The 25,142-nt window shown below is 33.0% G+C and overlaps 1 protein-coding gene across 5 annotated transcripts in view; it reads right to left on the bottom strand.

Annotated features, from left to right (window-relative positions):
• The window catches only part of RALGAPA2 (Ral GTPase activating protein catalytic subunit alpha 2), a 440,153-nt gene that overhangs the window by 203,301 nt on the left and 211,710 nt on the right, over nucleotides 1-25,142 (bottom strand). For all 5 annotated transcript variants that reach the window (XM_069075497.1, XM_069075496.1, XM_069075495.1 and 2 more), the window contains 7 exons: nucleotides 20,582-20,710; nucleotides 19,683-19,741; nucleotides 16,629-16,737; nucleotides 10,527-10,637; nucleotides 8,096-8,164; nucleotides 7,843-7,977; nucleotides 5,892-6,075 (listed from right to left, as the gene is read on the bottom strand). In XM_069075497.1, coding sequence (XP_068931598.1) covers nucleotides 5,892-6,075; nucleotides 7,843-7,977; nucleotides 8,096-8,164; nucleotides 10,527-10,637; nucleotides 16,629-16,737; nucleotides 19,683-19,741; nucleotides 20,582-20,710 — 796 coding nt within the window. The remainder of the gene's footprint in view (nucleotides 1-5,891; nucleotides 6,076-7,842; nucleotides 7,978-8,095; nucleotides 8,165-10,526; nucleotides 10,638-16,628; nucleotides 16,738-19,682; nucleotides 19,742-20,581; nucleotides 20,711-25,142) is intronic.

Genomic DNA, 25,142 nt, shown 5'->3' on the forward strand with positions numbered 1-25,142 from the left:
AGGAAGGAAGGAAGGAAGGAAGGAAGGAAGGAAGGAAGGAAGGAAGGGAGAAAATTATATTTCAATTTGCACTCTGAGTTCATCAGTTCTCTGGAAGTAGGTAACATTTTTTTTCATCATGAGTCCTCTGGTACTGTTTTGGATCATAGCATTGACCAGAGCAGCTAAGTCTTTCGCTGTTGATCATCATTACAAGGCTGCTCTTACAGCACAATGATCTTCTGGTGCACACTTCACTTTGCTTCAGTTCATGCAGGTCTTGCCATGCTTTTCTGAAACTACCCCCCTCATTGCTAATAGCACAATAGTACTCCAACACAATCATATGTCACATCTCATTCAGCCATTCCCCAATTGATGAAAATTGACTCAATTTTTAATACTTTATTGTCACAAAAAGAACTACTATATTTTTGTACATATGGATCCTTTTCCTTTTTCTTTGATATCTTTGGGGTACAGACCTAGTAGTGGGATTGCTGGGTCAAAGTTATGCAAATGTTATAGTCCTTTGGACATAATTACAAATTATTCTCCAAAATGGCTGGCCCAGTTCACAGCTCTACCAAGGGTTGCATTGGTGTCCCTATTTTCCCTCATTCCCTCCAGCATTTGTCTTTTTGATTGATGTGAGGTGGCACCTCAGAGTTGTTTTAGATTGCATTTCTTTAATCACTAGTGATTTAGAGCATTTTTCATGTGAATATAGATAGCTTTAATTTCTTCTGAAAACTACCTTTTCGTGTCCTTTGACCATTTATCAATTGGGGAATGGCAGTTATTTAAAGCCTATTTATTTTAAAAAATGTTATTATTCAAAGTTTTGAGTTTTAAAGCTTATTTTCAAAAAGTTACTATTGATTCAAAATTTGAAAAAAAAATATAGAAATAGGAGGACCTAATTCAATTATTTTAAGTTTTGAGGGAGTACTGAAAATACTCTAACTGTAGCAAGACCTATTGCTAAAGTCAGTAAACATAATTCTTTTATAGATCACCATTTTATTCCTAATCTATTTTAAATTGCTTTATAATTGTCCTGTTTGGCATTTAAAGCCCTCAACAACGGGAGCCCCTCTTACCCTTCCAGTTTTCTTGCACCTTACTCTCCTCCACTTACTCTGTGATACAGTGGCACTGGCCTCTTTGCTGGTCCCCAAACAAGACAATCTATCTCCAGAATCTGGGAGTGTTCACTCGATGTTCTTTCCCTCAACCCCAGCTTGGGATACTCTGCCTCCTGGCTTCATTCAAGTCTGAAAATCCCATCTTCTACAAGAAGCTTTCCTGATATTCCTTAATGCTAGTGTTCTTCCCTCTGCTCACAGTATTCCGTTCATGCTGTATATATTTTGCTTGCACAGTTGTTTTAATGTTGTCTCCCCCAGTAGTCTATAAGATCCTCAGGAGCTGGGACTATCTGTGTCTTCCTCTGTATCTCCATCAAACAACCTGGCAAACAGAGGTGCTTAAGAAATGTTTATTGATTGACTATAAAGTCAGTGATAATAATTTAAACAAGTGATAATTAATGTTCCTTAAGTATGTCAAAATAACAGATCACAAATAAGTTCTTGAATTTAAAAAAATAGCTGGAAATAGCTGTGGCGAGAGGCTGGGAGGAGAGGGAGGATTGAGATTTACACACACCAAACATAAGAAACATTTTGTACTACATAAAATGAAAAAACGATCTCATATCTATTTTTATCTCTTGGCTTTTAACAGAATGTACCCACTCAGCAAGAAGTATCTGTGTACAACACCAGGTTTTAACATTTGTAGCTTTTGTATTCAGCTGGGATAACAGTGAAAAGATTTTTTTTTTTAATTCTAAGGCAAAAATTTTTCTCGTATCAAAGAATTGTGTTAAGACAAATATCTCCTGGTTTTCAGATGGCACTAAGCTCTGCCAGGAAACATAATGCCAAACCAAGGGACAAATTAAAGACAGATCTCATAAAGTTGTGTAAATGGGAAGAAAAAATGACAAACTGCAATGCAAACAAGATAGGAAAAATAAATTAAACCATATTTCTAAAAGGACTCTAAGCCATTAGATAAAACCTTGAAAAAAGATTTAGGCATCATTATAGACTGTTACTTTAAGCACATGAATTGAATGCACCAACTTCAACAAAAAAGTCAACAACATGTTGGACATAATTTATAATGGTGGCAGAAAGAAACTATTTTACACTTGTGCAAAATGATAGTATGTCTCTCCTTGGGATTCTGCTCACAGTTATAGATAATAATATAGAGTAGGTCCAGAAAATAGCACCAATAATGAACAAGAAAGTAGAAGGTGATCAATAAAATGGAAAATTAAAAAGAAAAAACAAAACCAGGATTCATTAGAATGATATAAGGTATTAAACTTCAACAAATATTTATTCATGACTACTACGTAGTAGATGATGTCATGTGCTAGGAAAGACTCCATTTTTAACTAAGTCATACCCCCTGCCTTCCTTGATTAGTCTAAGAATGGAAAATCACTGCAAATTAACCAAAAAGGAGTCTATAAGTAAGTGCTGTATTTTAAGTTTTGGGCTAGGTACTGGACACAGTTAAAGTACATACAACTATGAAAAAATATAGTGACCATCTCATTAAATTATGAGATCTTTGTATTATAAACCAGAAAGCCTATTTCTAAATCCTGGGTACAACACTCACCAGATAGGGATACTGCTCTGTGGCTCACTTGCTTCATTGACTCACTGAAGATTCTTGCAATTTTTGCCTCTCGAGAATGTTTGTGAGAAAAGGGTTTTAAAATGGGATATGACCAATAAGGGAATCTGATTTCACTACACACATTACAAAGGTTTTGCCTTTGTCCTCTTTTTTTCTTTTCAATGGTAGGATGGAAGAGAGAAAAAATTATTTTCGTTAGCTAAAGTTTTAAAAGAAAATTAAGAAAAAAAGATAATTGTGGGGAGTTGCTTGAAGTTTGTTAATTGTTGTTAGGATTTGTACCAAATTTTGAAAGACTAGAAAAATTCCTAGAAATCAGAGGTAGTTTTAGTCACTCAGAAGCATGTATTGAGTGATTATTATATGCCAGACACTGTGCTAAGCACTGGGGATTTAAAAAAAAAAAAAGGCAAAAGCCATTCCTGCTCTTAAGAAGTTCATGTTCTAATGGGTAAAACAACATGTGTGTGTGTGTGTGTGTGTGTTTGTGTGTGTGTGTGTGTATATATATGTATGTATCTACAGGGGAAATTGGAGATAATTATAGAGTAAAGGCACTAGCATTAAGAAGGATCAATAAAGACTTCTTGTAGAAGATGGGATTTTAGCTGAGAATTGAAGTAAAACAGGGAAGCCAGGAGGCAGTCAAGGTGAGAGAAAATTCCAGGCATGGGAAATAGATGGTGAAAAAGCATGGAGTCAGGAGATGGAATGTCTTGTGCCAAGAAGAGAAAAGAGACCAGTGTCACTTGATCTTAAGAGAACCTAGCTTTCCCCACATTCTAATGAGGGTAGGAGAAGAAAAATCACAAGATATTATTTGGGCCAACTGATATTCCAGCTGCATTTATCTGTAGTGGTATTGGTAGTGATGGGCTGAGTGAAGAATGAAAGAGGGGAAAAATCAAAAGGGAAGATCTGTTTCAACACCCACAGATCAAGTACCATGGATTCTGCCACAGTGGGAATTTGATCCTATTGATCCTATTGAGGACATATGAGAGAATGCAAGTGGGAGAGTGAGAAATGAAGGCAGACTTATGGAATACAACTAAAAAAAAAATTAAAGAGAGAGGGCATAGAGAGAATAGAGAAACAAGGAGATGTAGAAAAGGTTTAGATTCAAAACAGCTAAATATAGAAAAAGCACTCATTTTTAAGTCAGAGACATATTACAGACTAATGGAGTTATGTGTGAGGGAACACCTTTTATTGACCTGGCTTAGGCCCATTAGGATTGCTTATTCTGGTTTTAAAAGATCAAATTCCAGGGTGGCCCCTAAAAAATACTGAGTAATTTTTTCACTGGACTGTACAAATGTGATTATTTACAACACTATATTTAGTGACTGGATAAATTTTAGCTCATATAAATTAAAGGGTAGATAAATATTTTGAGGAAAAATTTGAGTTAGGCTAGGTTTAAAGGGAAATTCTTGCTTCTTTCACTAAGGTTCATAAACTTGAGCTTCGAAGACCACATAATGATGGCAAATTTAGCTAAGTAGGAAAAAGGTATTCAATGCAAATCCAATCTCCACATGGAATTCATTGTTCTATCCTTTTCCATTTCTCCACTCACATGAATATTACCCTACAATAGGACTTCATTATTTCTTGCTGAGACTACTGCAGTAGCCTCCTAATTAGTATCCCTGCCACCAGTGTCTTCTCTCTACTCCACACAGATGTCAAATTAATAATAATAATGTCAAAGCAATATTTCTATAACAGTTCTGACCATGCCCCTTTTCTGCTCAAGCAGTTATCTAAATGGTTCCCAACTACTTTCAAAATAATATCTCCCATTTGGCATTTAAAGTCCTTTATAATCTGGCTAAGATTTTTCTAGTCAAAGTACTCCTTATTCCCCCTCACACACTCTATATTCAAAAAGGTCTTCTTATTGTTGTCCATCTATACAATACCATATTCTCCCGCTACACCACAGAATGCTCACTTTTATCCACGATTAACTCTTAGGATCCCTCTCTCCCTTCAAAGCTCAGTTTAAGTGTCATCTACAAAATCCTTTCGTGGATATTCCAAATATTACCACTCCTATTACCCTCCTCCACAGAAATTATTTTGCATATATTATTTTCTTACCTGGGTAAACGTTGTTTCCACCATGTAGAAAATAAGCTCCTTGAGAGTAGGGGCAATTTTGGTTGTTGTATTTGTATCCCTAGCTTGGCAGAGTGTCTGCTGCTTAATAAATGCTTACTGAATCAAATTTATTTTTATATCACCAATTAAACACCTTCTATGAGGGGCAACATGTTATGGTGGGTAGAAAGCCAGGTGTGGAGCCAGAAGAAAATGAATTCAAGTCCTTCCACTGACATATACTCACTGTGTGACTCTAGACAAATCAATTAAAATCTCAGTGCTCTAGAGGCAGCTGTATAAGACTGTGAGTTGCAGCACAGGCCCTGGAGTCAGGAGGATCTGAATTCAAATCTGGCCTCAGATACTTAACACTTACTAGCCATATGACCTTGGGCAAGTCAATTAACCCCAACTGCCCTGCCCTCCACCCTCCAAAAAAAAAAAAAAAAGAGAGAGAAAGCATTTTGGGGCAGCTAGGTGGTACATTGAATAGAGCGCCGGCCCTGGAGTCAGGAGGACCTTAGTTCAAATCCGGCCACAGACACACACACACACACACACACTAGCCATGTGACCTTGGGCAAGTCACTTAACCCCAATTGGCCTCCAAAAAGGGGGAAAAAAAAGACTGTGAGTTGCAAAGAAGGTGCCAACCTATATTGGGAGAGGGCATTTCTCAACAAGGAATTCCTTATAACAGTGAAATCACAGGTCTAGTTCCTATCCCTCTCCTGTATAGTACAGATGGATTAAAAAATATAGTGGTAGATGGGAAAGAGCAAGAAAGCAAAGGAGAAGAGAGACAAAACGCTATATGTGCCACCTCCTAGATGCAGAAGGTAGTCAGACTGAAGAAATGCAAAATCAAGTACTCAAAGCTCTCCTCTGTATTGATAAATACATTACCTGAGCATGAAATTCCCTACATTCTTACAACATTTGTAGAAATGAGCAACAGGGTAAGATTAGGATCCAGTTTTGATGTAGAGAAATGATAAAAAGAAAAGACACTGCTTTTGCTGAGCTTCCCCATCACAACTGATAATGTGCTAAGTCCCTGGAAATGAGTTCCTCACCTTCAGCAACAGTAAGTAGGTTCCCCAGTTCTGCTGAGGAATGGTACTGTACAGGCTCAGAATTTCGGACATTTGCCAGTGGCAAAAAAGGATCATAATCAGAAGATGAAAGGTCAGCCAGAGTCAATGTGTAGTGACTTTGTTGGGTATATGTGCTTGAGCCAGAAACACAACAGTGCAAAACCTATAAGAATATAATAGAAAGTGGGATTACAAAAGTTATACAAAACAAACAAACAACAAATTAAAAGGTCATCAGATGGGCAATCTACTTTATAACAATTAGAAAGGCCTAATTTTAACCTTGTGAAATTATCTTGTGGCAAGTACAGCAAGATCAAAAGAAAACAAAATTAAATGACAAGTTATCCTTCTATGGCACCAAAAGCACATTCTTGAGCAAAAAGATTTTTTTGCCTACAAGATGGTAATAAGAGTAGAAATGAATACTGAGAGGGAACAGCTATATGGTACCTGGGTACTACAAAAAGAAATTATCCATAAGTTGGGAATGGAGTTGAATATTATCAAAGTTGAACTAAAGGAGATAAAAAGACCATAAGCCTTTCTAGTTCAGTTATAGTCGAAGAAACATAATGATATCCATTGTGAGCCAGTATATATACTTTATGACACCAAGAAAAGTGGCATAAACTAAAAAGATACTAATATAAAATACAAAATGGACCAATCTTCTTATCAACACATGATTAAATGCCCTGCCTGAAAATCAAGTGTTATTTAGAAAATGGGAATAATTAAAATTATTCTCTTTTTTGTGTTTTTGTATATATGTAGCTATGAAAACACCACATACACAAAATCATTTTGAGTACTGGATAGGAATGTAGATGATAGTTTTGATATTTCCTTTAAAAAATTCTAAAATAAAAAATTTTATTTTTAAAATAAATATTTAAAACAAATTTATTTTTTGCATAAAGTTTTAAAAGATACATAACACATTAAAAGATGCTAAAGAAACATTCATTTTAAATTTAAATACAGTGATTAAGGTATTCAAATCTAAAAGAGTTCCTCATTATGAGACTGATGATTTGCTACCCATATTCTTCGGAGAGTGTGGATAGAGAATTTTGCAACTAACTAAAATCATAAGAACAGCAATGGGTAAAGTATAGCCAAGAAGGCAGTGTAATGCTGTTAAAGCAACATTTATTAGCATATATAATTCATTTACTATCACTGAAAAGTCATTATTATTAGTTAAAATGAAAGAAAATCTATCCAATAAAAATAAACTGGTATCAAGGCCAATTCTACCCAAAAAAGTAATCAGTCATGTCATTAAAGCTATCTTACAAGCAAAATATTATTTTAGAGAAATAACAATTGAGTGCTTAGATAGTGCCTTGTACATAAGGTTTTAATAAATGTTGTTTACTTAAAGCAATGTAAAATATTGCTTCATTTGAGTAACTTACTTTGTATCAAAGATGTAAGTTTATGTCCATTATAACTGTAGGAACAATAGGGAATTAATGAAATTCTAATTTAATTTTTGAACATTTAGATAAAAAAATCATTTCAATACTTTTTATCTTGTCCTTAAAACACATCAACTAAAATGCGCATTTTAGTAGTCCGCCAGTCAGTTAATAAACATTTATTAAGTGCCTAGTATATGCTAGACACTTTGCTGAGCACTGGGGATACAAAAAAATGGCAAAAGACAGTCCTTGACCTCGAAGAGCTCACAATCTAATGGAGGCGACAACACGCAAACAACTATGCACAAATAAGTTACATACAGGATAAATCAGAAATAAACAACAGAGGGACAGAACTCGGATGAAGAGATATTAGGCTCTAGAAGGTAGGATTTTAGCGGGGACTTGGAGGCAAAGATGTGGAGGGAGAACATTCCAGCAATGGGAGATTCTGTGTTATGTCACTGAGAACAGTGAAAAGAAGAAAATCATCAACTCACCCTATAAATATAATCTAGTAAGGGGGCTCTAGATGAATGCTGATCTTCCACAATAGTAGATACTTGATGCATCAGGGTTTTCATTGGCAATGCCATGCACCAATCCAATAAGCAGAGTAAAAGAGAAACAATAAACTGCAGGAAGAAAGAGGCAATTATTTATGACACATTTCTTGTTATGCTTCAGCATAAATAATGATGCATTTGTATCTGGCTGTAGAAAATCTTTTATAGATATATTAGTATCACCTACCTTTTTATCTGTTTCTACTGAAGAGTACTCAGCACTTGGTAAAAGAAATGCAATCGTGGCCACAAGGATCTGCAAACCAGAGTGACAATTTAGAACTAAAGGTTAAAATACGTCCTCACAACAAAACCTAACGGCTTAAATTTCTGCAAAACTTACTTCCACTGGAAGAAAGATATACAAGCAAGAAGGGAATTTAGGGAATGCGTATAATCATAAGAATTGGTAACTGGGCATAAGTAGAATGTAGATCCGTGTTAAGTCAACTTCAGTGCTACTCCATTTCTTTAAATAAAGACAATCACACACACAAGGAAATTTGTAGGATTGCACAGCAAAGGCAGTAATCCACGCTGCTAAATATACCCTCTTCATAACTTCTGCCTCCAAACTTGTAACAATAACAAAAAAAAAAGTTAAAAATTATACAATATCATGAAAATGCCTTTAAAAAAAATCTGCTATTTCTCTTGAAAAATTATCATCAGAACCTAATATTTTTATTGTTGATACTCAAGAAAATTTACTCTTTAAGTCATAGATTCCTTTTGGCTTCTAACCCTAGATATACCAAAAAAGAGTAAAGAAAACTCAAAAAAGATAAGAGAAAACTCTTATCTGAAACTTGTCTCAGATAAGAGATTATATGTAATTTTCCTAGTCCAGCCCTCAGTTCTTTTTTCTCTTCTTTTATCATGCATTCCCACACTGATATAAACTCAGAACTAGATGTCTAGGGATAGTATTTCCATATATATTGAATCTTCTTAGTACACTGCATCATGTAGAACAACAAATTCTGGAGTTGCTGTTAGTTACCAGGAACCTGATGGGAATGGGTATTTGAGTTAGAGGATATTTATGCAGATTAAGCATAAATGTAGCTAGTCACTAATGTACTGCACATTTCTACCCACTAATTATTAATGTTACCATGGAGTTTAACATTTTTATCAGTGACTTGATTAAAGGCACATATTGAAGGTATATCAAGTTTGTAGACAAAAAACAGCTGGGAATGATAGCTAACATACTGAGTTACAGGATCTAAAAATATCTTGGCAGGTATATGGCCAAACTGAACAAAATAAAATTTAATTGGGATAAATATAGTCTTCCAATTGGATTTTTATAAAAATCAATGGCATTAGAACAAGATAAGTGGAAACATGTCTAGATAAAAGTTTACCTGAAAAATATATGAAAGATTTTCTGAAATATAAATTCAAACTGATTCAACAATGTGATGAGGCAAAAAAGTAAATGCAATATTAAACTGTATTATATAGCTTCAAGGGAGAAAGAAGAAATTATTCTGCTCTAACTTGCCCTGGTCAGAGGGAACATCAGGAATATTGGGTTGGACTCTGGGCATCACATTTTAGGTGGGACATTATTAGTTGGGGAGTATTCAGAGGAGGGAAGTCAAGAGTGAAGAGCTTATGGGAATTTGTAATGAGGAAAGGAAAACATCTGAGGGGACATGATAAGTATTTTAAGATTTGTCACGTGGAACGGTGATTTGACTTCTTCTGCTAGGTCGCAAAGGGCAGAACTAGATGCAGTGGGCAAAGGTGTGAAAAGCTATGTAGGCAGATATAAAAAAAAACCTTGCTAACAATTAGAGGCATACAAAAGTTAAATGGGCTCTCTCAAGATCATTAGAAGCCATCAACCAAAGGCTGTATGACCATTTTTGTATGTGGTAGAGAAATTTTTTGTCAAGAATGGGTTGGACTATAGAGCTATCGAGGTCCTTCCCAATTTGAAAAAATCCATATTTCTCAATTCATCCTATTATAATGAAGTAATCAAATTTATAGCAGGAAATTTTTCCCAAGGAGTAATCAAAGAAAAAATGAAAATCTACATCCTTTGGACAATAACGCATCTTCTCAAGCATAGACATCCAATCAGTTGCTTATTCCTTGCTGTCATTATCTAAACTGTTTTCAGTGAGTATAAGGATGTATTTACAAAGATATATTTTAGTTGTGTCTTTTAAATTTTACTAGCACAAGAACTACCTTCTACTACTGACTACTTTATTAATTAGAAGCAAATTGAGTTAGAACCTAATGAATTTTAATTATTTCATATTTATATGTATATATGTATGTATACACACATATCTATACGTACATATACACTTGTTTATTGATTTATGCTATATAATAGTGGAAAGGGCTGCCCCAGGAGACATCAGCCTCCCTCTCTCAAAGTCTTCAGGCAAAGAATAGATGACCATTATTGATGTATGTTGTAGAGGAAATTCTTTCTCTAGTATGGGCTGAACTAGGCCATCCATGATATCCCTTCCATTTGAAAAATCATTTGATCCTTTTCTCCTCATCAGTTTGTACACCTTGAATAATACACTATATAAGGTAAAAAGCAAATAGTTATATTTTAACACTACAAAATGTAGACTTACTTCAGTAATTTTCCGTGGCAGAGAGTTTTCATACTTCTGAAGCTTTTCCCAAAAGGACACAAGCAACTGAAGAATATCACAAGCTACCTGAGCCACTATCTTATTAGGAAACTATAAAAGAAAACAAATACTAAAATCAGTATCACAAAATTAAACACACACAAATGTAAATATATTAATGTTAGTGAGGAACTTTTTACCACTTAAGACATATATTTATTTTCTGGCATAGAGGGATTAGGTTTATTCTTTTATAACACTTATGTTAATTTGTTTGCCCATAAAATGGTGTTGGATATAAATTAGTTTTACTAGGTATATGTCTCGACCTCAAATTCTAAAATTAGATTGATATAGTATCACATCACATATGTAAAAATTTACATACTATCCTCTAATGCCAGATTCTTAAACTTTCCTATGTCACAGTCCCACCGAATAATCTGGTGAAGACTAAGGATTACTTCTCAGAGTGTTTTTTAATCCATAAAATAAGATAAATAAGATGACAAAGGCAACCCTTTAGGTTGAAATTTAGTTAAATTAAAAAAAACAATATAAGGTTATGTTCCTCAGGCCAAAAACGCTTGCATTAATTACAAGTAAATCACATAGGAAAATTAAACTGCATAGTTCCCATATACACCAGAATATTTATACCAGCACTTTTTGTGAGAGCACAAAATTAGAAAAAAAAAATAGAAGCCCATTTCTACAGATAGGCTACATATACTGAGGTACATAAATGTAATGGAATATAACTGGGATGTAAGAAATGATAAATATGATGAAAACAGAGAAGCATGGAAAGACTTATATGAACTGGTATAGAGTCAACAGAGCCAAAAAGCAATATATATAATGACTACATCAATGTGAAGACAAAAAAAAAAAAACAACACCCAGAACAATCAAAAGTGAATGCTGCAAAATTACAAAGAATAAGTTTGGCTCTGAAGAAGAGATAAGAGAAGAAATTCCCAATTCACTCCTTTGTAGAAGTAAGAGGTCCACAGGTGTGGTACACATCATAGTACCACATCACATATTTTAGATTTTTTTTAATGTATCAGTTTGCTATTTTTTTCTTTTGTTTTCATTTTTGGAGGGCAACTGGGGTTGTGACTTGCCCAGAGTCACACGGATAGCAATTGTGTCAAGTGTCTGAGGCTGGACTTGAACTCAGGTCCTCCTGACTCCAGGGCCGGTGCTCTATTCACTGCACCACTTAACCACCCCTATTTTTTTTTCTTTAAAAAGTTTTTTTTTTTTTTAAATATGGGATGGTTCTTTTAGAGAGGGCAGGGAAAATTTTGTTAACATAAATAAATTTTTTTTTAACATTTTAAAGGAAATTAACTGTAAAACTCAAAATGCCTTATCCAAAAATACATAGTTGAAAATTTAGGCTTAATGAAATAATATTACAAAGTCAAATTGGTTCTAGAAAAATAATGAAATGTATTATCCCTATAATTCAAATCTGAATGTATACACTGATTCCTTATAAATTATACAGCAAGTAATTTAACTCACTAACCTCATTAGATTTAAAAAAAAAAAACCTCAGAAAACAGAATTTCAAAGCTAGAATACTTTAAGTCATATTATTTATACTGCCTTGGGCTTAAGTATTTGTGCAAAAATATAGCCAGGGCTTTCTAGAAGACATATATACATCTATTTCTAAATGTAGGAAACCCTTCATCTCCTGAATTTCAGTCTCACATTTCCATATGCCTGCTCAATATCTCCTGTCTCACAGGAATCTCAGATTCAATATGTCCAAAATAGAAATCCTTATCTTTTCCCTGTATATTTACCACTTCTCCTTATGTACCTATTTTCTGTTGTGAGACCATCCTTCCTGTGATCCAGGTTTGTAGTCTAAGAATTATCACCAACTCTTCACATATGCTTACACCTCACATCCATTCCATTGAAAAGTCTTGCCAATTCCAACCCTTTAATATCTTGCTCCCACATCCCCTACACTCTACTCACATCACAATACTTATCCAGGCCCATATAACATCTACTATGGACTACTGTAATACCTACTAATTGGTTTCTCTTTTGCATCCATTAATTTACTTTTCTAAGCCATACTCCATATAGCTGTGAAATTGATATTCCTAAAACTTCAGGTCCAATCACACTGCTCTCCTATTTGAAAATCCTCTGGTTGGTATTCAAAACCCTTCATAATCTGCTCCCTCCCACCCCCTTCCATTTTTCTTACACCTTATACCCTATCAAGTATTCTTCAATCAAAATATACCGGCTTCCTTACAATTTCATACACAAAATGCTCCATAATCTCAAGACTCTGGGCATTTTCACTAGCTTTCCCTTATTCCTGGAATTCTCTCCCTTTTATGTCCATTTTTTAGCTTCCTTTTATCTTCCATCTAAAATCCAGCCTTCTGCAGATAGCTTTGATTATCTCTAATTTATCCAGTATATATCTTGTTTGTACATAGTTTTTTGACCTCCTTAAGAACAGATTATTTTGTGTCTTTCTTTATACCCACAATGCTTAGCATAGTACCTGGAACGTAGTATATGATTGATAAATGCTTACTGACAAACTGACTGGTTTTTTTATTGCCAGTACAATCTCTTTGCAATCCGATTCTATCTTTCAAGTTTGATCAAATATTACTTCCCTACACGATTCTACATTCCAACCAAAGTAGCCAAATTGTTTTCCCTTACACAATATTCTGTCTGCTACTACCATGTCTTTCCAGGTTGTCCCATATAACCTAAAATGCTTTCCCTTCTCATTACCTCTTGGAAACTCAACTGCCATCCCTTTCAAGAGGCCTTTTTCAGATTCGTCCCCCCTCCCAGCTCCTAGTCCCAATGTCTGATAATTATTTATTTTGTAACATGGAAGGATGGGTAGATAGATGGATGAATAGATAGTCAGAATCCCCCACAGTAAAATTTAAGTTCACTGAGGGTACAGACTTTCTCACTTTTGTATTTGAATTCCTGCACCTCACAGACTAGCTGGAGGAGATTAATAAATGCTTCTTGATTCTTGGTAGAATGATATGATCCCCTTCTACCTCCCTCTCCAAAAGCTTACATTTTGGTAAGGAGTTTAAGTTATACACAGTGCTGTCTTCATATTAGTTTGTTGGAGATGGAACTGAAATAAAATGAAAAAAAAACTTAGTACCTCCATTTTATGGATGAGAAAATTGGGAATAAGACTTGGAATAACTTGACAAAAGTTACATAGCTAGTAAGAGGAAGGCTTGGGAGTGGAAACATGACTCTCAGTTCTGTGGTCTGAATTACATTCCCATCTCCATACCCCCGTGTGTGTGTGTATGTGTGTCACACACGAACACACCCCACATTTCCTATAAAGACATAACTTTCTTTCATTTTTTCATTGTGATGCTTATCAAAGGTAAGGGAACTGAGGGTTCTGGAATATTTTGAACTGTCTTTGCAATGTAAATGCTGGCTACAGCAGGCCCCAAGGACACTAGGTGTCAATGAGGGCTGTGATTTTCTTTAAACTCAAAGTTATTACTTTTGCTAATGAAGTTTAGAACCTTGATGGGAGTTTTGGTCCATTTGGGGAAGACCAAATAGGACACTAATTTCACCCAAAACTCTCTTCCACCTATGACCATTCAAGATAAGGCTATAGGATGCAAGCTGTATTCATGCAGATGAAATTACTTTTTTTTTCCAGTTATTTTTAATTTGTTTAACGAAAAAAGAATTAATGTTCTCTCCTTCCCAACTTACCACTTACTAGAAAATAGAAAAAAAAAGAAAAACAGAAATCTTTAAACAAATATGAACAGTCAAGCAAAATAAACACTTCATCATTAGTTCTCTGGAATCACTGTTGGTCACTGTGTTGTTCAGAGTTTATAAGTCTTTGAAAGTTACTTCTTTTTAAGAAAGTCGCTGTTATCGCATAACTTTTTATCCAGGTTTTGCTCAATTAACTGTATCAGCCCACATAAAATTTCCCAGTTTTCACTGAAATTATTTCCATAATCATTTCTTATGGCACAATAGTATTCCATAATACTTATATGCCATAATTTGTTCAACCATTCTACAAGTGATTGGAACCATGTAGTTTCTAAATTCTTTGCTACTACAAAAAAAGCTGCTATAAATTCTTTGGTATAAATGGTCTTTTCATCTTTCTTTGATTTACTTGTTATATAGGCCTAGTATAGGTTTTGCTGGGTCAAAGGGTATGTTATTTGAGCATAGTTCCAAATTTCATTTTAATTATAATTACTTTCATGGATAATCTTTCAATTGTATGAGAATGAAGAAATTATAATGCATGATGATTTGTTTTATGAATGCTTGAACCTCAAAAGTGTTGGCGACTTTGTGAAGAAAAAGGCAATATTTTTAAAATGTCACTGATGATGACTAAAGAACATATGCAGAGAGCAAAATTATCTATCAATAAAAATCAAACATCCAAGGCTTTTAATGCACCTGTAAAAATGTTTTTTATGTAAAACATGTGAAACATGATTTTTTGAAATATCAAATTTGTTAACCCTATAATTCAATATTAATTAATAACATATTTTAAAGATATAAAATACATATCTGTCCTCAGACACTTAACACAAAAACTAGCTGTGTGACCTTGGGCAAGTCACTTAACCCCAACTGCCCTTCAAAAAGCAAAAAAAAAAAAAGATATAAATAGAAGAAGATCTGTTTTTTATTAGGAAAAAGAATGTAAGTTCCTTAAGATCAGCCAATGACTATTTGAAATTTATCTTTGTAGCCTCAAAAATCAGCATGGCACTTTACATATAAAAGAGACAATGTTTCTTGAAGAAAACACAGACATACTACTACTAAATTTTATTTATAATTTTAAATAGTAATTTTAAAATGAGTTATTAGTTATTTCACAAAATTATTCTAATTCTCATAATGTAATATAAAACTTTCCAATAATTATGCTTGAAAAGATACACAACTCTACTTCTGTAGGCTTATTTTCTTAATCTCTTCACAATCTGGCTTCCACTTGCCTCTCCAGATTTATATCCTATCTCTCCCACTGATGTACTACTAGTTCAGGTCAAATTGGACTGTGAACCAGTCATGTCATTCTGGCCTCTCCTTTTGGGCTGGATATCCTTTAGAGCGTAGTCCAGGTGTTGTCTCCAACAAGCAGCATCTTTTCTGATTCTCCCAAGATTAGTGCTTACCCTTTCTTGAAGTTACTCTATTATTGTGTGCATATTTTATCTTAATTTATTGTTGCAGATTTTACTTTTTCAACAGAATGCAAGCCTCTGAAGGGCTTACACAAATTTATAGTAGGTGTTTAACAAATGTTTGTTGAATTGAATTGCAATATACAGTTTCAAAGCCAAGTTTTGTTAGCTAGTGATAATCCAAATTTATGATCTTCAGTTTGAGCTGCTCCATTTCTTTATGAGCAAGAGACATATTCCACCTAACTCTCCCCCACCACACACACACACACACACACACACGCCAAAAAGGAAAAAAAAAAGAAAATTCTGCTATACTGACAATTCTTCCTTAACAAATTTGAAGTGGCTTCTAGACCACATCGGTACTAGTCATAAGATTCTCATTCTACAATTTTTTTTAGTTCCAATACAATAATAAACTGAGCAAAAATTTTGAAATTCCACTATATATATAAAGATGTGTGCAGATGACAAATCTCAGCAAGACAATCTCTAAATTATAATCACTTTACTCATAAATGATCTATACATAAAAATTTTTTCTGTTCTCTCTTTACCTCTACTTCCCAACTGCTAAAAAAGAGTTAGGACTTCTCAATGTCCACACCATTGCTAATAAGAGCTTTACTTGTTGAGGAAGTAGTGAATGAAAGAATCAGAGTGCAAATATTAATGCCACTTTAGCTAACCTTATGTGCTAGGCATGTTTTGTAGACTGTAGGGGGAAGTATGAAAAAAAGTGAACAACAAGCAATACATTGGGCACTTAGTAGGAAAAAAAATGAGACCCAATTCAAATTTCAAGTGCATTTTTAATACATGTAAAACATTTTAATCTTATGTTAAAATCATGACTTAATACCTTTAAAGTTACACCTATAACATTGATTGCAGCCTTGACTTCTGGATGGTTTGTACACTGAATAAGCTCTTCACATATCCAAAGTCCGAGGCAGCACACAGAAATACATCTTTAAAAAAAGAAAAATTCCTTATGAAACTTGAAAAATATTACTGGTATATTTTAAATATATTTATATAAAATAAAAAACAGAAATAAAGCAGTCTTTGTAGGATGGTTTCCAAGATGGATATAAAATCTGGCTCTCTGAACCATGTAAATATTTAGTGAAAACAAATGGCATATTCTCTGTTAATATTCACAATGCACAATCAAAATACTTTAACGGAAATGTATATTCGATATATTTTTGATATGTATGACAGATAATTTAATTCAGATATAATTTCTTTCAAAAGTCTCAAAAGCTTCTTTTTTAGAAATTTTCCCTTATGTGATAAAATCTTCACAAACATCAAAACACTTTGTTCTCTTTAGACTCAAATTTTAATGAAACTAGGATTCAAAGTACATTTTATAAGGTGTAGGAAAGCTTTTTCTTCAAACAATATTGTCCTTTAAAAATTGCTATGAAATATGAAATATGAAAATTTTCATATCAATACTGGATCTATTCTTCACCCTCACAAAGTAAATTCAAAGGTTTGTTCTAAGACCTGATGACTTTCAGAATTACAAGAAACTTTAAACTATTATTTGGAAATCTATTAGTACATTTAGCCACTTTTCAACATGGACATTATTTATCTGCTGGTTTATACACATGTCATATTTGAAAATGATAGATTATGTTCAGTTTTTGTATAGTTTGGAATTTCTTTTTTCCACATTAATTGCTCATTAGACTTGACTTTCTTAATCAGCCATATCTTTTCTTATATAAAGATATTCAAATTACCAAAACAGTAGAAAAATTCCTTTTAATACATTCCCCAAATATAAAGACAGTACAAACTTAAATTAAAAGCCTAAAGAGCTTTTAAAAGCCTCCAAAGAGCTTACAAAGCTAGCACCAATTCAGTTACAACTACAGTATTATAAAAGGTTTGTATTGTACTTGTAACTCTGAACTTTTCCTTCTATATGTTACCAAGTAAATCTTTTTCTCTAATTCACATCTTGTTTCATAAATCATTTTCACAGAACTCTTTCTGGTAATTTTATTAATTACTGCTTTAAAATCTTGCTTTCTGGATACTGTTCTTTAAATTCTTTGATTTTCCATAATTTTCTATGTATTCTATAATTTTCATAAAAAATCATTTAATTTACTTCAACTCACACTCAAACTATTCAACCCAGTAGAATCGCATCATTTAGAAACCTATTTAGCTTTTTATACAACTGCTGTCCTTTTGTAAGTTAATATAAAAATATTCAGAAATTTCTTTTATTTTTTACCAACAGTTTTAAATTCTTCAACAGAGAATATTAATTTCAATATCAATACAAATATTATTGTTACTATGAATGTCAATTGCTAATACCCACTGTCCTGCTTGCCAATATCATAGGCATAGGTTTCTCATTTCTTGGAACATTTGCATTAATCTGAGGCATAATAAGATTTAATACAGCCCCAAAAAACTGTCCCTGAATTGTCAATATGAAAATTTTTAAAATCTCTTTCACTGTAACATAATAAAAGAAAGCCTCACATCACAGCATGACTCCTTTCCATGCCTATACCAAGTGTTATTTTCCACTATTTCTCTCACCAGTCTTTCAAGAATCTAAGTCCTAAAGTTATTCTGAACCCTACCCATATACTTCATTGGAATGTCATGGATTCTATCTAATCATCTGAGACAGCATGTTATAGTAGATCAAGAGACACCCTCAGAGTAGGGGTGACCTAGGTTCAAGGCCTGCCTCTAAGACTTATTGGATCAATGACACTTGGGTGAAGTCACTTAAGACTTGAAATGGATAGCTGCCAAACTGCAAAGGTCAGGAAGTTTTCTGACCAAAAGTTTTCTCTACCAATTAAATAACAGCTCCAAATAAATCCAAATTGCCATTGTTTGACAAAAAGTTTTCCCGACTATTTTAGACTATTTAATATTCATTTTAAATCTGATACTCTTTGCCTCACATTTTCCACAGAAATTTGAAAAGAAATATACATTGCATAAGGAGTATGAGGTTGAGTCTTTTGGCAGCAAGTTATTCTATCTTCCCAATTTCATCATTCTTGCCAATCTTTGCATTTAATAGTCTACACAAGTCCCAAACCACTGATGTTGAGGAAAACTCTCCCACTGGGTTTATTCAGTAATCATTTTAAGAATTAATCTTTTTAGACTATCATTTAAAATAAGACTTATCTTCGACTGCTCTGCGGTCACATTTTGATCACTTAGGACTTTTTATTTATTTATTCACTGTTTTGCGTTTCTCATCTCTACAATTAAAGACACATTTCCATCACTCTTGTCATTATATCCTCTAGGCAAAAAAGGTTGTCTAAGAAATAAATGCTCTCATGTCATACTAATAAATGTTAGCCACAATGCATAAGTAGATTATCCCAGAGTTGTTGTCTCTTCCAACTGTATTTAAATGAAATCTTCAGAAATATTACTTTCTTTCTTTATCCTTTAGTAATGAGCACAAAGTAAGGAACACAAAGTATTACCTTACAGTTGATAGTTTTCTCATTAAGTTAAAGATTCTTTGAACACATATAATAAACAAGATAATGAAGTAAATATTGTTTTCTTTAAATCATTCTTATTTGGAAAGGAAAAGATTAAATCACTTTCTTTTTTGTCAGTTGTTTTAAAAATATGACATGCAACAAGATAATAAAGATACAATTTTCAAGAGATATTAAATATTTTTAGATACAAAATTTTAAAATTTAACTTATTTGACTTATCTAAACAATGTTACAGGCCAGATGTGTCATGTTAAAAAAAAGTAACTGAAAATATTCTTGACTAATTTAAATGATCTGATTTTAGGTAAACATGTTATTTTACATGAAAATGTTTACATGCTAATTTTCTATCTTAAAAGTCTAAAATAGTTTACCTGCTATTCGACATTTACCTTGCACCTTCACATGGCTCATCTGTTGCATTCTTCAGTAAAATATTTATGAGGTAATGCTAAAAACACAAAATAAAGGAAAATAAAAGCTTTGCATCAAAGAGCTTTTTTTGTTTGTCTGTTTTGAATCATATACAACTGACTATTTTCTAGGCAACCACTAGCTACTAGAACATTGGGAATTTTAGAAAAAATGAATGAAGGTCTCAAGGTGGAAAAAATGACTTCAATATATAAATTTAAGTATGGCCTTAATAAATGGGAGAGTAACAAGGTGTGTAGAGATACAAATGTGTGAACAAATTTAGACTATAATAAAATTTAGGTGAGAAATACTGATTTCCCCACTAGATGAGGGAGAATTAATATATCTTTAAGAATTTATTATATTTATATAACCAAAGTTCTGTAATATTCATTTAAAGATAAAATTATCTTTAACAGTAAAAAAAAGGTTTCTCTTCAATGCCGAAAAAACAATTTGCCTTTTGTATATTTAAAATTATTTTTACTTTTGAAATTTTCTTCAAAAGTAAAAATGTGAATATTTATCCTCAATTATGTTACTGATTTATTTGACTGCTGATGAAGAGCATCCAATTAGAGATGCTGAAGAAAAAGCATAACAGTCATGATCAAAAGGACTAAAAAAAAAAAGCTATGTAGAAAAAACATCTTCAAGTTTAACTAGCAATCAATACGTAAAACTGAAGAAAATGGCAGCCTTAAAAGTGTCATGAAACATTTCAGTATAAAGCTATTATTTTGCTTATTTAAAAAATTCTCCCCTTTTCCTGAGACAGTCTGTAATTAAATAAAAACATAACAACACATCTAATTATGTTAATCAAAGGACACATTTTAGAAAATTTAGAAAAGGTATTAATATTTTTATTTACTTTGATGTCTTCAGATCCAGTGATGACTCCATCAACTTCAGGAACTGACTGAAGTAATGGTATTTTTGGGTAAATGTTGGGAAAGCAAACAAGAGAACCCAAAATGGTGTGAGCTTCTAAACGTGGGGCCTGTAGAATGAAAAATAAATAAATATAAAATATAAATTTCCTATGACTCAAGCATCAGAAGCCTTGAAAAATTTAATAAAATGAATTTTGTTTTTTCATAGATTTTTTTCTTTCAATAGATTTTAGTTCCTATGCACCAACAATGACATGTTAAAATCAATCCAATATTTATTTATATATCTAATTTTGTTGAATCAAATATTTATTAAGTGCCTACTAGGTACTAGGCACTGTGCTAAGTGCTGGGGATACAAAAGACTATCTTTTCCCTCAAAGAGTTTACAATCTAGTGGAGAGGCAAAAGAAGTAAAAAATTATTCAAATTATATATGACTAAAAGAGGAGATATGTCAGTTTTAGTGAGAGTCTTTGGAGTCTGTCAGTCTTGGAATCAGGAAGATCTAAATTCAAGACCCACTTCTAAAACCTATTAACTGTGGGACCCTGGAAAAATCACTTAATGTCTTAGTAACATAGGCCAAATTTGACACTTTTCATCTAAGTGATTTTCTAAGATGATTAGATGTAGAGAAGGTGCCAACTGAATTGATAACGGGAATTACTTCATTCAGGCCATCCCCATATCAATAAAATCACAGATCAATTCACTACTCTCATTCTAAAGTATAACAGATGGAAAACCCATGTATTGAACTGGTATCTATGAAATACTAAAAACAAAACAAACAATAAAAAAAGAGGTCGGGGCGGCTAGGTAGTGCAGTGAATAGAGCACTGGCCCTGGAGTCAGGAAGACCTGAGTTCAAATCCAGACTCAGACACTTGACATACTTACTAGCCATGTGACCTTAGGCAAGTCACTCAACGCCAAATGCCCTGCCCTCCCCCCTCCAAAAAAAAAAATAAGAGGTCACCTCCAGCATGGTTGGTTGGTTCATCTATGGATTTATGGAAATACAAGGATAAGAATTACACAGTATAAGAAGATTTAGGAGGTTTGCAATCTGCGTTATACCTCATTAATTAACCTTAATAAATTGCTATGCTTGAAAATATTCATCCTTTGGTAGTAAATATTCTTGTGAGGAGAAAATAAATAATCTAAACCACGGGTGGGGTATCTGTGGCCTTCTAGGTCCTTGGGTGCTGCCTTTTGACTGAGTCCAAGTTTCACAGAATAGATTCCTTTTAATAAGGGGATCTGTTCTGAAGTTTGGATTCAGTCAAAGGGTCATACTTGAGGCCTGGAGGTTACAGGTTCCTCACCCCTGATCTAAACCAATCTTTATGCAGCAGACATACAGACCATTACTAGGACCATATTCAAAAGCCTTTATCACTTGGTAGGATCTGGCACACTTTGCATTCTATTGTCAAAGTCTTTGGGAATTCAGAGCTGCCTCTGTGTGATAAAGAAGTATCAGAGCAAGACCATACTCTTAATGGAAGAATTCAATCACAGTATACTATTTTTTTTAAAAGTATCATATCTAGTTTGGTATGCTCTGTGTACAGTTAACCAAAATTCTCAGAGGACGAAAAGATGAATTCTTATAAAACAAAAGATATGATTCAATCTGGATGTAATCGAATAAATTTGTGATTAGAAATTCATAAAATCATAAATTCCAATTTGCACAACTGAAAGAAAATATGTAGGGATAAACTGTTTCTATGTTACTAGGATAAGAAATATCTTCCTAGAACCTTAATGTTTTCAAGATTCCTAGGATAAAAAGTTAAAAGGACAGATGGTTCATGGATCAATTTATTCCATTTTTATGGTCTAAGAAGGTAAAAACAATAAGATGAACATGGGGACTATATTTTGGGAGGTAGCAGATTTTTTCTTCACCTTGGATAGTATTTTATTTTGCATTTCATATATTATTCAGTTTCACATTCTCATAGGATTAGTCATGACAGAAGTAACCTATTCTCCAAAGTCTGAATACAACTGAAAAAGTTGTAGATATTAGGTAAAAGACTTCAGGAACAAGCAGTAAAATGACATATGTTCACAGAAAAAATGAAATTTAACAATTTATTTCCTTCGAGAAAAAAAGAGAGAAATCATTACTGTGTAACAGAAGTGCATAAAATGAAGACTATGGTGGTTGTCCTTCATGCTTGAAGAGGACCAAAATGACACCACTATGTTGGGGTCAAGGTATAGTGTCCAGGTGTGGAGGATCAGACCAATACAAACTCAGAAGGTTCTACCACAAGTCAGGCACAAAAAGTACACATGAACATCTAGAGTAGAGATGTCTCTAAATTTGCATATTTCACATTTCTTTTGAGCTATATTTATCCCACCAAAAATAATTTCTAATAATGTATTTCATTTCTTTAACTCAGGTTATTTTATGCATTCCCCCCCCCAAATAACTCCTTATAATTTTATTTATAAATTTAACAGTGTCTAGCTTCAGATTTATTAATCATTTCTTTAATTTTCAGAATTTCTTCTTTGTTATTTAGATGATGGGAAAAGAGAAAGGTAGGACCATGATACTAATGAATATCAATTCAAAAACTGTAAACAGACTAAAGCAATTCAGTGAAGCAATAATTCATTATGACCTAGTTAGATTCATAACAGGTATGCAAGAATGCTCCAAAATTAAGAAAATAATTAACACAGTTAACCATAATGAAAATAAAAATATCCAAAACATATGACTAGCTCAGTAGATACAGAAAAAAGCCTTTAACAAAACACAAAACTCATTCATGTTAAAAATTCTACAAGGTTTAAGCACAGAGGGCTGTTTTAATATAGCAAAAAAGTATAAAATAAAAATATATGTAAAACCAAAACCAAATATCAAATGTAACAGAGATTGACTATGAACTTTTCCCAGCAAATACAGGAGTAAAGAAAGGATGTCTACTCTTCTTGCTATTACTTGATAAAACTCTGGAAATGATAGCAAATAGCAATAAGCTAAGAGAAAGAAACTGCAGGCATAAAGATGGGGAAAGAAAGGATAAGACTATGTCTGTCTATTTGGAAATGACAAGTTAACTCAGAAAATCCTGGGGAATCATTAAAGATACTAATTGAGCCAATTAATTTTCTTCAACAAAGTTGAAGGTTAGAAAATAAACCCTTAAAATCAACAGCAATTCTAGATAATGAAACAAAATCCAAGAATCAATGAAAAAAAAGGAAAATATCATTCCAAAAAATAAAATTTTTTAAATATTTGGGAATCAATCTACTAATCATACAAAATACTTGTTTAGAATCAGCTACAAAGTACTTCATAAGAAATGTAAAAACAAAGTAACAAAAAAAAGCTAAAAAAATAAAGCTGGAGGAATAACCATTTATCACAGCCAGGTTCTAGAAGCACACTAAAATAAAACTGACAATACTATAATAACAAAATTCATTAGGAAAAAAATTTTTTAGAATGATAAAGGGAAATAATAAAAGGAGATATAGTTCAAAGGGGAAATTGGCCTTCTTTACCTCATATACAGCTGTAGTTATCAAAACCATTTGGTATTAGTGAAAATTAGAAATATAGTAGTGAAATAGATTAAGAAAAGAAAAAAATCAGAAGTAGCAAAATTCAATAGCCCAGAATAAAATTAAAAGGAAAACAAATTACCTAGGAAAAAAATCACTATGTGATGATAAAAACTACTAGGAAAACTAGAAAAGTCTGGCAGAGTAGTTATCAGATTAATATCTTATGCCATATTCTACTACATATTCTAAATACATACGGGAAATTAATATCAAAAATCAAAACATTAAAAATTATGAGAAGCAGATTATATGTCTTTTGCAACTGTGAGATGTATTCTTAACAAAACATATATAGACCTATGATAAAAAAAAAGAAAAGTTTGAAAAGGAAGAAATATGTGTATCAAATTTCTCTGATGAAGATTTACTATCTAAGAGATAGCTATAACATATATCTGTGGGTATGTGTATATAAATACACACATAAATATATACATATATATGTACACATACATACACGGAGACATATACAGACCAAAAGTGATGACTCAACAGAAGAGTAGTCAAAGAATTTAAAGCATTCTCAAAAGAAAAACTGCAAACTTAACCACCAAATGAAAGAATGCTCTGAACTACTAATAAGAGAAATGCAAATCAAAATAAATTTGAACCTTTACTTCTCATACTCCAAATTGACAACAATGACAAAATATGGCAACAGTCAATTTTAGAAAGGTTGAGTGAAGACAGGTACACTAGGGCATTGTTTGTGGAGCTATACATCAGTGCGTTATTTTGGAAACAATTTGGAATTATGCAAATAAAGTGACTAAAGTGTTTGAATGTCAAAGATACTCTTGCCAAAAAGACTATTTTATGGAGAACTCACACACAGCAAGTGTTCACATGGTGGGAAGAAGAAGCAATACAAGGACACTTTCAAGGTCTCTCTGAAGCAAAGCATGGAACAGGAGGAAGACAGTGAGG

Source organism: Petaurus breviceps, unplaced genomic scaffold (assembly GCF_028583685.1).
Source record: "Petaurus breviceps papuanus isolate PSGF00001 unplaced genomic scaffold, PetGlider_PUasm1.0 90919, whole genome shotgun sequence".
Taxonomy (NCBI): domain Eukaryota; kingdom Metazoa; phylum Chordata; class Mammalia; order Diprotodontia; family Petauridae; genus Petaurus; species Petaurus breviceps.